Below are 16977 nucleotides of genomic sequence, written 5' to 3' on the forward strand. Positions count from 1 at the left end.
GTGGGTAATGTGGATTGACATGTGGATTGATGTGGATGGATGTATGGAAGATGTGGATGGATGTGTAGATAATGTGGATTGATGTGGATGGATGTATGGATGATGTGGATTGATGTGGATGATGTGGATGGATGTATGGATGATGTGGATTGACGTGTGGATTGATGTGGATTGATGTGGATGAATGTATGAAAAATGTGGATGAATGTATGGATAATGTGGATTGATGTGGATGGATGTATGGATGATGTGGATGATGTGGATGGATGTATGGATGATGTGGATTGACGTGTGGATTGATGTGGATGGATGTATGAAAGATGTGGATGGATGTGTGGATAATGTGGATTGATGTGGATGGATGTATGGATGATGTGGATTGATGTGGATTGATGTGGATGGATGTATGGATGATGTGGATTGACGTGTGGATTGATGTGGATGGATGTATGGAAGATGTGGATGGATGTGTGGATAATGTGGATTGATGTGGATGGATGTATGGATGATGTGGATTGATGTGTGGATGATGCGATTGAATGTGATTTGATGTGGGAATGATGTGATGTGATAGGGATCGATGAAGAAAAAAATGTGGGAAGATGAGAAGAGATGGGGACTAAATTGAAAGGATGTGGAGTGATGAGAAAAGATGGAAATATTGTTGGAACTGTATTTGTATGTGAAATCTGTTTTTAAATGACTGTTTTATGTCAAGAATGCTAGGGAAGCATTTTGATCGTCTTGTGAATGAGGTCGTGGAGACCTATCTGTTAAAGTTGCAAACGGCTGACGGAGGACGTCTCGCGTAGCAAGGTCGACCGAGGTCTTAATGAGCCTCGGTTTGATTAAAATGGTGAGCTTCCGGTACAGTGGATGAGGGACCAAGGAAGCGACCTATGAGTAAAGCGCTTAGGTGACCTGCGAAGGATCCTAGAGGGTGCTGACCATACGGTGCTCGGGCTCTGGGTCGCCGAAGATACCCACAAGTACGTCGAGGAAGATATTGGAACAAGGAGTAAGAGTTGTTTTCTGAATTCGAGCATGGATCTAGTTGATTGACCTTGCTGGTCCTCAATGGATGAGTCCATGGCTCTTTTATATGGATCTGCTGGTTGATCTTGCTGATCTTCAACGGAGATTCCATCTAGATATTTTTATGTGATTATATTGCCGGGTACTATGAGCTAGGAACTATTGAAAAGGCCCCTGAGTGAACAGGTGGTGAGCGTTCTGGTTGCCAATGATGCCATAGGTACCCTGATGAAGGAATGAGTTGGAAATTAGGATTCAACTGGATAATTAGAGGATTATGATCAGTAACACTATGGTTTCATTAAATGATTGTTTTAAAGATTGTTAAATCTGTGAAAAAGGCAAGTTCATATTGGGTGTGTAAGTGGTGTGGCTAGTTTTATGTTTGCATGAATATCTGGCTAGGGGACCTGGGAACTCTTTTCCCTGGTACCCAGGACAAAACCTAACCAAATTCCTAATTGGATCCTATCACTACAATGGTTGGGCAGTTGGCTAACCATGGGACTGGCTGGACTGATGGATCCGCGGTAAAACGAGACTCAATTTCTGTATTGTACGATAGATGAGGTAAATCCTGGATAAAAATTGTTCTATGGAAAAGAATCAACGGCTGTGCCTAATGAGGAAAAAAGCATTGGTCTCTATGATCCAAGTACAATCTTTTCCCTGATCTGACTATGGGACTTACGGGTTCAGTCAGATCAGTTCAGTTAGTTCAGTTAGTTCAGACTTTTGAGTACGTTAGAGAAAAGTTATCTTGGAGGAATCGCCCGTGCTTTCCGGGAAAGGGAAGTTTTTCTGAGTTCGGTTTTGGAAGAACCGATGGATTAGTCTCTTGTCTGGATATCCGTGGGCGAGGCCCCGAGTGTGGAACCCTGCCCCGTGCAAGAAGTGCTACTTCCGTTGCTAGCACCCCCAAATTCGTTGCACAGTGGGATCAAGGATCTTACACTTTATGGATTATGTGAGAAGGGAGATGGCTTCCCTCTATGATTAGGGTTTGCTCCTGTGTGTGTGTCTCCTCTCCCTCTACCTGTTTTTCATCATGGTATCAGAGCCTGGTGCTCTCTATTAGGGTTTATGAGTGAGTGAGAGAAGAGGGAGAAGAAGCTGTGAAGCTTGCCATTGGAGCTGTGAAGCTTGGAGCACACTGATTTTCATCAAATTTGAGAGCTTGGCCTACCAGGTAAGGACTACTAAACATCCTTGAGCGGATTGCAGGTGCAAAAACACAAACATCAAATTTGAGTTGCCCAAAGCAAAGAAAAATTTCTGTTTTGCAAGCTCTCCATTGAAGCTTAAGTGTGGTGAATGTATGAGGCAAATGGTTGCAAATCTGACAAAGAATCATGTATCTAGAAAATGGGAATGTAGTGGCAACTCATGTGCAAGCCCTACATTGAATTTGGAGCAAAGTTGATGCATTTAAGTGAGTGGAAATTCATTGTTTTGAAGCCCTCACAAAAACAGAGAAGAGATGTTCATTGTGGATGAAATTGGAGCTGGTTTTTTGCAAAAATCACTACATTGATGGATTGGGTACATACCTAGGAGTGTTGGGGACTCACATCTACCTTCAATTACCACAACAAACCACCCAATTCTCCTCAGGAGCAGGCGGCGCAGACTGTAGGGAGAAACAGTGCAGAATTTTTAATACTATGCTAGGTGGAGGCCAAATTCAAGTCTTGTGATTGATTAATCCCAAAATCTCCTTAGCAATTTTGTGGTACACACACTTGAGAAGGTTGCTATGTGGTTGGTTGGAACAATTATGCATTATGGAGCTGATTATGAGCTAATTAAACAAGCTATCTACAGTGATTAGTGAAACAAAGGGTCATTAATCAGCTAATTACTCTCTCAACTTAAACAATTGGTCTAATTCTTTTTACATGGAAATAGTAGACATCATTGCTAAGCTAATGAATGCCTGGTCTCTCAATTTGGGCAAGAATCAAAGGAATTAGAGCACTTTTACTACTAGTTCTGACTGGTTTTTCTCAAAACAGAGAAGGGGATTTGATATTTTTGGTATATGTACACACCTTGGTTGGTGTTGATATGCAGCATTGAGCTTGTTTAGGTGGTGTCAATGCAAGTTATCCACACTTGATTGAACCACTACATTGCAATTTAAAGCCTTGGAAAGTGCGACAAAATAGGGTACTTTGGACTGTGTATGCCAGTTCAATTTGAATGCAATCACAGTGAATTTGTACATCAACAGTGAAGTTCGTTGAGTACTTTGGAGTATCTGGAACAGTTATTAGAGTGTGGTTGAGCTGAGGAAGGCTCATTTACAAAATTGGACGTGTGCGGAAGGTGCATTTGCATTGAGCAAATATGTCAAACAACCCAGTATAGATTGTGAGTGAGAAGTTGGATAGAAAGAACTTCCAGGCATGGAAGTACAGGATAAAAAGCTTTCTGAAGGGAAAAGGATTTTGGAACCTTGTTATAGGTGCGGAGCCAGAGCCAGAACTACCCCCGACAACCTACACAACAACAGGTTGTAGCTCATAAAAGCAATGATCAGAGAGAGCATACAAAGTTTTGTATTACTTGTCTATATGTATCTCGAATGCTATACTCATACATATACATGATGCTGAGAATCCCAAGGATGCATGGGATACATTGGTAAAGCTGTTTGATACAGATACTAGTACTCGTAAGTCTTAGTTGAGACAACAGATTCATAATGTGAAGCGGAAAGGAAGGAGTATTCATGATTATGTACAAGAGATAAAGAAGTATGCAGATGCATTGGCAACTATCAATGCCCCCATGCCTAATGATGATCTGGTAAACATTGCCTTGCGTAGTCTTGGCAAGGAGTACAAGTCTTTTGATACATCTATTTCTGTTCGAAGTACAGGTTTACCAGATTTCGATGAATTGGTTTCACTCTTGCTTGTTGAGGAAATCAAACTCAGTGACTCTTTTCATGATGCATCTACTAGCCATGATGATAATGGCACAAATCAGGCTTTCTATTCACAAAGGGGATTTAGAGGCAGGGGGAGATTTGCATCACGAGGTCGTGGTGGTAATGGTCGTGGATGGCAGGATAGGTCACCGCAACAGAATTTTCAGCCTACATATGGTGCCAGAGGTGGTCATGGATATACACCTTAGAGAGGCAGAGGTAATCCTCGTGGAAAGAGGATGGGGCAAGGCCAAGAAGCATCTATGCAAAATGTGGAATGCCATTACTGTGGGAAGTTTGGTCATATGGCACATGATTGTTACTGCAAACAAAATGATTTGAGAGGGGGTAGAGCACAACATGGTGGACATTATGCACAACATGGTGGAAATTATGCAAATGGTGGAAATTTTGTATCAAGCAGTAATGATGGCAACGTAAATCACTTGTTTGCCACCATGAAACATGTCGTGGGATCTATGATGACAAATGGTGACAGTGATGACACTTGGTATATGGACTTTGGAGCATCAAACCATATGACTTATCATGGCGAATGGTTCGAGCATATAAAGCCAATGGATGTGAAAGGTTATGTGGAGACAGGAGATGATTCCCAACATGCTATCACACATGTTGGAAGTGTACCATTAGTGATGCACAATGGTGAAACAAAGTCTATGGCAGATGTCTTATATCTGCATTCTATTACAAAAAGTTTGGCCTCAGTTGGTCAAATGGTGAAACAGGGTTTATAGGTTTGTTTCAACGAGCATGGTTGCTTCGTTGAGGATTTCAAAAATGGATATAGAGTCATTGCCAACAAAGGCAAGAAAGAAGGCAAGTTATTTAAGTTGGATGCTGGGATTCCTGAGTTAAAATCAGCCATATTCTCTAAAAGCCAAAATGTGGTACAGGACATTGACATGTGGCATAAAAGGATTGGACATGTGAACATACAAAGGTTAAAGAACATGCAGGCAAGAGGCATTGTTCGTGGGTTGCTTAGATTCAAGTATGATGGGAATATGCATGTCTGTGATGCTTGTCAGTTTGGAAAGCAAGAAAGGTTGCCATTTCCTAAAGAAGGCAACATGAGTAGCAGGCCACTTGAGATAGTTCATAGTGATGTATGGGGTCCTGCACAAAACCCATCCATTAAAGGCAGCTTGTATTATGTGACATTCATTGATGATTTCAGCTTGATGATTTCAGCAGAATGACTTGGATTTACTTTCTCAGAGAAAAGTGAAGTATTGGGAAAGTTTATGGACTTTAAAGATTTTGCAGAGAAGCAATATGGCTCTTGGTGGATAAAATGTTTGAGGACAGATGGAGGTGGTGAATACACCTCACATGCTTTTGAGAATTTCTTGAGAAAGCATGGCATAAGAAGGCAGCTAACTTGCAGGTACACACCTCAACAAAATGGTGTTGTTGAGAGGAAAAATAGAGTCATTTGTGATGTGGCCAGGGCGATGCTCAATGAAAAGAGCATGCCAGATTATTATTGGACAGAAGCGTGTGCCACAGCGGTGTATGTACTTAATAAGACACCCACAACAGCCATACATGTAAGTATGCCAGAGATACGTCTTACAGGTTTTAGGCCAGACATTGGATACCTCAAAGTGTTTGGTTGCATAGCTTATGTGCATGTGCCAAACGAGAGAAGGAAGAAGTTTAATCCTAAGGCAGAAAAGTGCATTTTTGTTAGGTATGCACAGGATCGCAAGGCATATAAATGTTACAATCCAAAAACTAGGCAAGTGGTTATCTCACGAGATGTGGTGTTTGATGAACTTGCTAGTTGGTACAAGGCAAAGGATGAGGGTGCCATTGATTCCGTTGATGCTGATGTGCATGTGAACTTGCCACAAGCAAGTTCTATTTCTATGTCTGGGGGCTAGTAGAGTCTGAGAGTAGTACTATACGTCCATGGTCAGGATGCTTGAGACATGAGAGTGTGACCACTAGGAGTAATGCTGTGGATAAAGGAAAAAAGAAGGTTGAAGGAATTGGCATTACAGGTTATGATTCGTCAAGTTCAGAAAGTTTGGATGAGGAACTTGGCATACCAGTTTTACGCACACCAGGTGCAAGGCAGGATAGATATGTGCCTCCACATGCTAGAGTGACAGGTATTCAGAGTGATCCGCATGCATTGTAGAGATCCCAAAGGGTCAGGTATCCATTTGACAGGATGACATATCATGACTTTGCTATGCATTACCCATGTATGACCTCTTTGGTGAAGCATGTGGAAGCTACATGCTATACAGAAGCTATTGGGAATGGGAGAAGGCAATGGATGTTGAGATGGACGCATTGGTTCATAAATGAAACTTGGGATTTGGTTGCCTTACCACCCACAAGGCAAAATTGCAAATGGGTTTATAAGGTGAAATGTAAATCAAATGGTTCCATTGAGCGCCATAAAGCGCGGTTTTGGTAGCTAAGGGTTATGCACAAACCCAAGGCTTGGACTATGATGAAACATTTAGTCCAGTTGCAAAGATGGGAACAGTGAGAGCAGTCATTGCTATGGCTGCAGCAGCAAATGGTTGGAAAATGCATCAAATGGATGTGAAAAATGCATTTCTAAATGGTGATTTACAAGAGGAAGTTTATATGGCACAGCCAGAAGGATATGTACATCCGAGGTACCCCACTCATGTATGCAGATTAAGAAAAGCATTATATGGTTTGAAGTAAGCACCTCGTGCTTGGAGTGATAAGATAAGCCGATATCTTATCTCCCTTGGATTTCAGGTTTCTTCAGCAGATTCTTCACTCTATGTGAAGAAAACAGATCATGGGATTGTCTTACTTGTCATCTATGTGGATGACTTAATTGTGTCACAGGAGATCATGCTACAGATGTTATGCATGTCAAGAAGGCATTGAGTGGGCAATTTGATATGAAAGACTTGGGTGAATTGAGATGTTTTTCTTGGGATTGAAGTGATCAAAGACCATGCAGGGACATGGTTAGTGCAATGCCAATATGCATTGGATATGTTGGCAAAATATGGGATGACAGGGTGTAAGCCAACACCTTTGGAGCAGAATGTGAAGCTGTGGGCTAATTTTGGTGAAGAGTTGGATGATCCATCTATGTATAGAAAGATGGTTGGCAGTCTTATTTATATGACTATCACGTGCCCGGATCTCAGTTATGCTGTGGGGCTAGTAAGCCAATTTATGCAAAGCCCCAGAAAACCTCATTTAGATGTAGTGAGACGCATTATGCGCTATGTAAATACCACTGCACATTATGGTCTTCTTTATGAGCATGGTAAAGGCTTGGATATACACGACTATACAGATGCAGATTGGGCAGGTAGCTCGTATGACAGGAGGTCTACTAGTGGTTATGCCTTTACATTTGGAAGTGCAATGGTGAGTTGGAGCAGCAAGAAGCAACCAACTGTTGCTTTATCTAGTACAGAGGCTGAATACAGGGATGCAGCTATTGCTACATGTGAAGGAGTATGGTTAAAGAGTCTCTTGGCTAATTTGGGTGAGCCTATTTGATGGCAAGGTTGTCATTCATTGTGACAACATGAGTAGCATACAGTTGGCCAAGAATCAAGTTTTTCATGCGCGCACCAAACGTATATAGGTCCACTATCATTTTGTTAGAGAGAAAGTGTTAGATGGTACAGTGGATTTGCAGTATGTGAAGACTGAAGAGCAGGTGGCCGACATCTTTACAAAGCCACTTAGAAGGGAAAAGTTTGTGTACTTCCGTACTATTGGGAGTACATGGGATGAGCTTGAGGGAGAGTGTTGAGAGCTTTGATAGCCCAAGCTCATCTACATCTTCATCTATGGTAGTACATCATGAGCTTGAGAGGGGCTGTTGAGATTCAAGCTCGATGTCAGCTTGTGCTAGTTGCACTATGTGCTGGCATGTTAGGTAGTAACATGTGTGAGACATAAATGACCGCGTCCAGTTGGTCATAGTGTGTGGACATTAGCTAGGGTTAGCAGTGTGTGGACACAATACATGTAGTGTGTTATAGATTATGGATTATGGCTTTATGCATTGTGTGAGAAGGGAGATGGCTTCCCTCTATGATTAGGGTTTGCTCTCCTGTGTGTGTGTCTCCTCTCTCTCTACCTGTTTTGTTGAGAGCTTTGATAGCCCAAGCTCATCTACATCTTCATCTATGGCAGTACATCATGAGCTTGAGAGGGGCTATTGAGATTCAAGCTCGATGTCAGCTTGTGCCAGTTGCACTATGTGCTGGCATGTTAGGTAGTAACATGTGTGAGACATAAATGACCGCGTCCAGCTGGTCATAGTGTGTGGACATTAGCTAGGGTTAGCACTGTGTGGACACAACACATGTAGTGTGTTATAGATTATGGAATGGGCTTTATGCATTGTGTGAGAAGGGAGATGGCTTCCCTCTATGATTAAGGTTTGCTCCTGTGTGTTTGTCTCCTCTCCCTCTACCTGTTTTTCATCAAGAGAGAGGGCGGGGAAGAGAGAGAGAGAGAGAGAGAGAGAGAGAGAGAGAGAGATCAGGTGACCAAGGGGGAAAAGAAAGATGAGACGAGAGAGAGAGAGAGAGAGAGAGAGAGAGAGGGAGAGAGGGTGGAGATAAAGAGAGAGAGAGAGAGAGAGAGAGAGAGAGAGAGAGAGAGAGAGAGAGAGGTATTAACGTCGGTGGAATGCAACACGATGGCATATACGACCAACGGTGGGACTTGAACTCGGGTGGATGGTGGCCTTTATAAGATAGGATGGAGAGAGAGAGAAAGGGTGGAGATAGACAAAGAGAGGATGGAGAGAGAGAGAGAGGGAGGGAGGGAGGGAGGGAAGAAGGGGAAAAAGAGAGAAGGAGAGAGAGTGAGAGGGAGGTTGGGAGGGAGAGAGAGAGAGAGAGAGAGAGGGGGTGGGAGAGGGAGATGGGAGGGAGATGGAGATAGAGGAAAGGGAGATGGAGATAGAGGAAAGGGAGGAGAGAGGGAAGAGGGTGGGAGAGGGTGGGAGAGGGGAGAGAGAGAGAGAGAGGGGGTGGGAGAGGGAGAGAGACAGAGAGGGAGAGAGGTGAGAGGTGAGAGAGAGGGAAGAAGTTGGGAGAGAGAGGGAGAGAGATGAGAGGTGAGAGAGAGGGAAGAAGTTGGGAGAGAGAGAGACAGAGAGAGAGAGAGAATGGGAGTAAGATGAAGTGAGTGAGAGAGAGAGAGAGAGAGAGAGAGAGAGAGAAAGAGGGTGGGAGAGGGGGAGAGAGGAAAGGGAGGAGCTAAACTAAGCTGGGTTGAGAGGTGGTGGTGGAGGTAGTGAGAGGAGCTAGTGGTGGAGAGATAGGAGAGAGAATGTTCACATCTTTAAGATAGAAGGGTTGCTAGCAAAATTTCCCTCCCAAGCTCTCTCCACAAAGCTCCCCCAAAAACCACACTTTATTGAGGCAAGGAAGATAATTGTCAACCTTGATATGGTGTTCGAGGAATAACCACATCAGGTGGAGAAGAGGGTTCCATCCACACTATCCTTCAATGAAGAAGTAGCCCAACACACACAACCACTATAATGACAGTACTAACTCCACAAGAGGTGGATTCTTTAGATGATGAAGAAGAGAAGCCTAAAACACCTCATAAGGAACCATATCCTGTTAAGAAAGTGAGTATTGTGCTAAGCCTAGTGCTAATCACATATTAACCAGGAGGCTCATAGTAATCAAGAAACTCCATAATGTTAATTTCACACTAATGAGAGATAGACAAGATAGGCACACTCAACACCTTGTATTTTGCAATATGTTATGAATCATACAATGAAAGGTTTCTAATATAGATAGCCTTTAGTCCAATCTTCTTTACACATCATCATGCCATGTGGAAATCCCTTTTCCACATTCTTTTATGTGGCTCTCACCATTCACACAATATATTATGTGGCATTCTTATCTTTCGACAACTCTTAAGATAGTATCTTGCACCTCTAGGGTGTATTCACACACTCAACCAAATAACTCAAGCTTTAGTTTACATTGCACATTTCAACACCCCTCCTCAATGTAAAACTAGGTGTGTGAAATAACCATCTCTCCAACTAGTTTGACTAACTCACCTCTCATCCTCAAGAATTTGGAATTGCGAATCTCAACACTCCCCCTCAATGCAAATTGGAGTGTTTAACAAGTGTATGTGTGTGTGTGTGTCTAGTCAACCTAGACACCTCAAGTTGGAGTGTTTAACAAGTGTATTGCTAATCTCAACATTCCCCCTCAATGCAAATTGGAGTGTTTAACAAGTGTATGTGCGTGTTTCTAGCCAACCTAGACACCTCAAGTCTATTTCGAGCATCATTTTGCTCGAGCGGAGCCACCCAAGTGCTTTCTGGACACCTATGTGTCTCGAAAAAGGAATCAACCCATAAAGTGCATCACCCATGCGTGCACAACTCAATGCACACTACAAATACATTCATTTTGAGCTCCCATGAGGAGCCTCATAAATGAGGTGAGAGATTACATCCTTTTTATACAAAATGCAAGGGTAGGGCACCCATCTAATTTGGTCAAAAACACCATGACTTTTGCAAACACTAATATCTACCCGAGTTTTTAGGGCCAAGGAGAGAGAAAAAAATATATACACCTCTTCATGTTAAAGATCCCAAATGTAAAATCATTGTGGTTCTTGCCATGACCACCAAAACACTATGTATGCCACCATTTGGGCACCTTCATGTTAAAGATCCCAAATGTAAAATCATTGTGGTTCTTGCCATGACCACCAAAACACTATGTATGCCTCCATTTGGGCACCTTCACGCACGCTAATGTAACCACTAGAAGCATTTTCATAAACTTCCTGTGAATAAGGGCTTAATTTAAGATCCTTAACATCACACTATAAATCCTTTTTGATGAAAAACCTAAGGTTTTCTTACACCTTATCCTTTGAAGCATACTAGAAAAAAGCTGTGGTCAACATTGCTCTGTGCTTGCATCATTGCTAGCTCACACTATCTTCTGCCACTTTAACGTGGCCAAGAATGTGCTGCAATTTTGATCTCTTTTGGTTGACTACTACTGGGCACCCAAAGCCTTTCGTGTTGCTGCAACCTTTTTTATCTTCTCCTTTGTTGAGAGTCAAGCTCCAACAGCCTTTGCATCAAGGTTCTTAAGGCCACTATGGCCTTCACCATAGCTAATTAGAGAGAGTCCACTCTCTTTTCATAAACTTGCTATCCAAGCTTCCAACATGCACCCATTTTGTGCACCAAAATGTGCTCTCTTCCACATGAAAGCACCCAACTTCAAGATTAACCATCTTGAGCATATTCCAACAAAGTTCTTGCAGCAAGAATAGTGCTTCCCATTGAAGCACTCTCCATGTGCCCAACCAAGATGAGCACCAAAAATAAACTTCTTCAACCATGAAATTGAAATCAAACTTGCAGCCATATCAAGATAATATATTTGCATCAATTAATGTAGATTGTTGATGACGGTAGCTCTCTCTTCTTCTCCACATTCCAAATGATGTAGCCTCCACATGATACTCACTCAAAACACTAAAAACATAAGAAAAATACACACCACAAATAAATTGGCTTAGCTAAACCTTGCTCTAATACCATGTTAAGAAAGTGAGAATCGTGCTGATCACATATTAACCATATGCTTAAGGAGACTCATAGTAATCAAGAAACTCCATAATGTTAATTGCACACTAATGAGAGGTAGACAAGATAGGCACACTCAACACCTTGTATTTGCAATACGTTATGAACCATATAATGAAAGGCTTTAGCCCAATCTTCTTTACACATCATCATGCCATGTGGCAATCCCTTTTCCACATTCTCTTATGTGGCTCTCTCCATTCACACAATATATTATGTGGCATTCTTGTCTTTCCACAGCTCTCAAGATAATATCTTGCACCTCTAGGGTGCATTCATACTCAACCAAATAACCCAAGCTTTAGTTTACATTGCACATTTCAACATATCCTAAATGGATGACACAGCTCTTGGAGGGGAAAGCTCCACCCAATCACAAAAGAACCACCAACAGCAGGCAGGAGGCTGTTTTGCAGAGTAGAAGAGAGCCTCCATTGTCATTATGGCCTTGATGGTTGAGATAATGAAAGTACAGGAGCCAACCATCTTGGAGGAAGCATTAGGAGATCCAACAGATGGAGGGGGGCCATGGAGTCAGAGTTTGACTCAATAGTTTGCTATCATTGAATATCCTTCCATTTTAATCCCATTTAGGGTCTCTATCAGGGTAAAAAATAAGTTACCTCCATGAATATATAAGTGTTGGTGGGTTGGCGATTATTCCTCCTATGTAAATCTAACATTATAGAAAATGGGGCGAATGTTTTCAAAAAAGTCCCTAAAATGTCCAAAATTGGGCGAATATTTTCTAAAACCCTTTAAAATGGCCAAAATTTGGCGAATGTTTTAAGATATCGGGCGAATTGTTTTGTAGAAAAATCCCAAAAATTAGCGGCGAAGATTTACCAATTGGCTAAGATTTGCCCTATTTTTTTCCTTGGTCTCTATCCTTACTGCTCCTTGATGAGTTATCTTAGACAACTAAAAGGAGCTATACTTTTGTTTGAGTTTGTTGTTCTTGACATTGTACATATGTCTTTGTCTTTTAATTGGTTTTGTCAATTGCTTGCTCCATAGTTTTTCAACCATCAAGCCATAAGCGGATCCATAAGTAGAATGCATTCTTTGCTCATTGAGTTGTTCAATCTTTCGATGAGAGGATTCCTTTGAAGGTTGTTCCAATGATTTGAGCATGTATAATCCTTAGAGATGTCATAAAATAGACATTATGCACATTGAGTAGAATAAAGAATCTAAGACAACACATGTGACACTTCACATGACCATTCTTTCAGCAAATCACGTATGGCATGTAGTGGTGATGCTTTTGGATAAATTAAGAACTAGAACTCTCATTTATAGATTAGAGCCATCATGGTACCCAAAGTTACAAATACAAGGTGTGGAACAAAAAGTAATACCTATTGAAACGTGTTTGCAAAAATGGCCCCATAGTTGTAGTTAGAGCAATCGGTGCTCCTTCTCTCTATTTCACATGTGACTCAGATGGCCCACTATCGGAAGCCCAAAGTTACCACACGTGAGCATGCATTTGATCCATGTTTAATTGCTACTAGGTGAATGCTATTTTGAATTTCATCCAGCTCTCACTTTCTCCCTCTTTGAATAGCCATCTTTGAAGAACCAAGAATGACTGGGAATAATAGTGGTGGTGTGTATGCTTGATGCTATCGTTTACCATTTTCCTAGAAATTGTACGAGTTTTGGATTGCCTCGATTGTATGAGTTTGTTAGACATGTTGTCCATGTTGTCAAAAGTGGTTGCAACCGTAACCATTCCAACGATGATGCTAAAGGTAACTTTTCAACACAATTGAGACTATTCTAGTGGTACGTTGGGAGCCTTTCTAACCTCAGTTCAATTCTTGATGGCCCAAGTAGAAATATCTTTTTTGCCACCTCATCCTTGCACTTCCATATATATGTTTAGGTTTCCACTTGCCTGTGGTGTACAACACATTCGCATTAGGGACTATGTTGGGTTCAAACATTGCGTGGAAAAGGGTTGCATATGAGCTCAGGAATCCTTGCAATTCACATACAATGGTAGCAATTTCAAAATTGTTCCAACACTTGCTCCCATCAACACATGGTTGTAGCCCAAGTGGTTAGAGCTCTTGGCCGTATCAGGTGGGTCTAGGAGGGTACAAACACGTCCAGCTAACGTTCCTTGTCATTGCGAATGACATCGCCGTGCCTCTTGCCAAGCGCCTTACTTGAGCCCGTAGAGCTGGTCTACTTTACAAGTCCCAAGGGGTCTGCATATCACCCCAATGGTTTTGTATAAATGCATACAAACTGCCCCGAGGCTGGAAGTTTTTAGCGACATGGGCATCCATGACATGGCATTTCAGCAAACCATCTAATGCCACGTCCTGTAGTGTGAACCATGCCTTAAAATGGATGCGGGCACCCAGGAAGGGCCATATACATGAACATGATGGATGGAGCCATGAACATTATGGATGGAGCTCGAAAATTCGTCCGCCTTCTGGACCTTTCCAGCCGAAGGCTGCTCTCTTAAGAACCCATCGAAACCTTGCCAGTCGCAAATCGCCATAGCTGTTTTGCCTGTCGCTCGCTGTCTAAGCAAACCACAGCCAGACCTTGAAACGTTGAAGCCTCCTTGCCACTGCCAAAGCTTGCGACATTGCCATCGCCATTTCTTCTCATCTTCTTTAGTCGTACCCGCCTTTTCTAGCTAGCTATGGCGCATCAGTCCGGTTACATCGTCGCCTCAGACAGCGAGGCCGCTGCAGGCGAGGACTCAGGCGCATCCCTTCTCTCTGTCCAGGTTGCTATGGGAATCGACCTCGGCTCGAGCCACTGTTCAGTGGCGGTTTGGCGTGACTCCCGAGTGGAGGTTCTGGCAAACCCCCGCGGCCTCAAGCGCATGCCCTCGCATGTCCTCTTCAAGAGTGACATTCCCTGCAGCGGCGTGAGTTCGGCCATCTCCGACACTGAACTGTCCTCTGGCAGTGCCATTTACCATGCCAAATGCCTTGTCGGAAGAGTCGACAACGACCAGGTGGTGCAGAATTGCAAGAATTGTCCCTTCCTCGTTCAAACCCTGGACATTGGAGCTCGCCCCTTCCTCGCAGCCCTCGTGGATGATGTCTGGAGGTCCACCACACCTGAAGAAGTGCTTGCGATTGTGCTTGTGGAGCTGCGGGCGATGGCGGAGGCGCAGCTGGGACGCATGATAAGGTCGGCAGTGCTCACTATGCCCGCTTCTTTCAGCCGGTTTCAGCAGACTCGCCTGGAGAGAGCCTGTGCTATGGCCGGTCTCCATGTCTTGCGACTCATGCCGGAACCTACCGCCGTTGCGCTTCTGTATGCACAGCAGCAGCAGCAAGCTATCCAGGGCAACATGGGTAGCGGTGTTGAGAAGAACGCCTTCATTTTCAACATGGGTGCTGGTTTTTGCGATGTGGCCATTGCTGCCACCGCCGGTGGTGTGTCACAGATTAGAGCCCTTGCTGGAGGAAGTATTGGTGGGGAAACCTTGGTGCAGAATCTTGTCAATTATGTGCTGGGGGAATTCGATTCATCTGTTGAAGAGAAGTTCCGGCTTCATCTCTCGAAGATGTCTGCTCAGCTGCGACCTATTGCAGAGAGAGCTATGCACGCATTGTCTTTTTCTCACAGCGCTCTGATAGAAGGTGACATTGGGGGAAAAAGGATTTCGAGAACCATTACTCGGGAGGAGTTTGAGCATGTGAATGCAGATATCTTCCAAAGATGTGAATCTTTAGCCATGCAATGTCTGCATCAAGCACAGCTTAACGTGGATAGTTTGGATGATGTTATCCTCGTAGGAGGTTGCAGCTATGTGCCAGCCATTCGCTCTCTGGTTCAGAAAGTCTGTGGTGGAAAGCAAGTGTATCAAGGTATTGATCCTTTAGAAGCAGCAGTTCAAGGTGCAGCTATGGAGGGAGCCATAGCGTCTGGCTTGACAGATCCTTCGGGTAAGCTAGATCTGCTCACTATCCAAGCTATGCCTCACAGTCTTGGTATAAGAGTTGCTGGGAACGAGTTTCTACCAATCCTGCAGAAGAATGTGACAATTCCTGCCAGAAGAGATATTGTTGTGACCACTAGCCATGATAACCAGACAGAAGCTTTGATAGTTGTACATGAAGGAGAGTTAAAACAGGCAAGTGAGAATCATTTGCTAGGGTTTTTCAAGCTTACAGGGATTCCTCCTGCACAAAAGAGGGTGCCTCTCATAAGTGTTTGCATGGACGTGGATGCATCTGATGTGCTGCGGGTTGTGGCCGGGGTATGCATGCCTGGTGCTGAGAAGCCAGTTGTGCCCCTTGTGGAGGTCAGGATGCCCACCATTGATGATGGCCATGGATGGTGTGCTGATGCAATTCTGAACAAGCATGGTTCTCTGCTAGAGCTTGATCTTCTCCTTCCCAAGCAACCTGCACCTTCAGCTTAGTAATGTATACACACACATACTCTCTCTCTCTCTCTCTCTCTCTCTCTCTCTCTCTCTCTCTCTACAAGCACTGCTCTCTCTTTCCTTTACATACACCCAACGAACTTAGCTTGAAGGTCACTCAAGCACTTGACTTTGTGTAGTAGTATATATACTAAAGCATGGAAGCTTCACATCCAAGCTAACTGAGCAACTCTCAATCGCTGGCGACTGTCACAGGAGAAGAGGAGCCAAATGTGCAGGCATTTAATAAGAAGGGTATTAAATGCAGAAAGTGGTGTCATCTCCCAAGTCTACCAGCCTGCGCAGGATGTTTGTATGTTGAACTATTTCATAAATTCACTCTGGCTGGCTGAATTGTTGTTAAAATAGGTCTTTTGTTCACCGGTTTTAGGAATGGTGTGACGAGTTTTGAGACGGTGTTGCTTTTATGGCATTTAAAAGTTCAATGATTTCCGAAAACATTACCTGGATTAAAAATGGAAGTGGAATTTGCCATGCATAAAGAATACATGTCTGTGTGAGAAAGGTTGAATCTGAGTGATTTATTAAATTATCGCATGGATAAATAGGCAAGTGAGACCGTTTCTCTTCTCTTTTCTATATATCTCTATCTCTATATTATCTTCAGGAAGAGTTTCACAAAGCTGCCACGTTGCAAGAATTTAGAAGTTCGGGAAGAGGAGGAGGAAGTTTGGGTAGAATTTGATTTTGTATGAATGCATGTGTGTGATAGGGGAGAGAGAGAGAGAGAGAGAGGGCATTTGTTCATTTGGAGATATTCGATGAAAGGTTACCTGAAGAGTACTTATTATATCAGTTGCAATTGGCTTTTTTGTGTTTCGAATCAATTTAAATCTGCTATTTTTTTTGGGGGAAAGACTGTAAAGAGAAAAGTGAATCACTTAAGGTGAGTGTCCCTGAAGCTATTTGAATAAACTCTCTGTG

General features: G+C 43.0%; 1 protein-coding gene across 1 annotated transcript; it reads left to right on the forward strand.

The window, feature by feature from the left end:
* Nucleotides 1-14049: 14049 nt before the first annotated feature.
* HSP70T-2 (heat-shock protein 70T-2) lies at nucleotides 14050-16535 on the forward strand. The gene is made up of 2 exons (XM_086799111.1): nucleotides 14050-16033; nucleotides 16249-16535. Exon 1 carries the CDS (start codon nucleotides 14290-14292, stop codon nucleotides 16027-16029), a length of 1740 nt encoding a protein of 579 aa, XP_086655237.1. The 5' UTR covers nucleotides 14050-14289; the 3' UTR covers nucleotides 16030-16033; nucleotides 16249-16535.
* Nucleotides 16536-16977: the final 442 nt, after the last annotated feature.

The sequence above is a fragment of the Cibotium barometz genome, chromosome 6, assembly GCF_041138505.1.
Source record: "Cibotium barometz isolate CiBa-2024 chromosome 6, ASM4113850v1, whole genome shotgun sequence".
Classification (NCBI taxonomy): Eukaryota; Viridiplantae; Streptophyta; class Polypodiopsida; order Cyatheales; family Cibotiaceae; genus Cibotium; species Cibotium barometz.

Coding starts and splice junctions, on each gene's coding strand:
- HSP70T-2 (XM_086799111.1), top strand. CDS start 14,290: ATGGCGCATCAGTCCGGTTACATCGTCGCCTCAGACAGCGAGGCCGCT.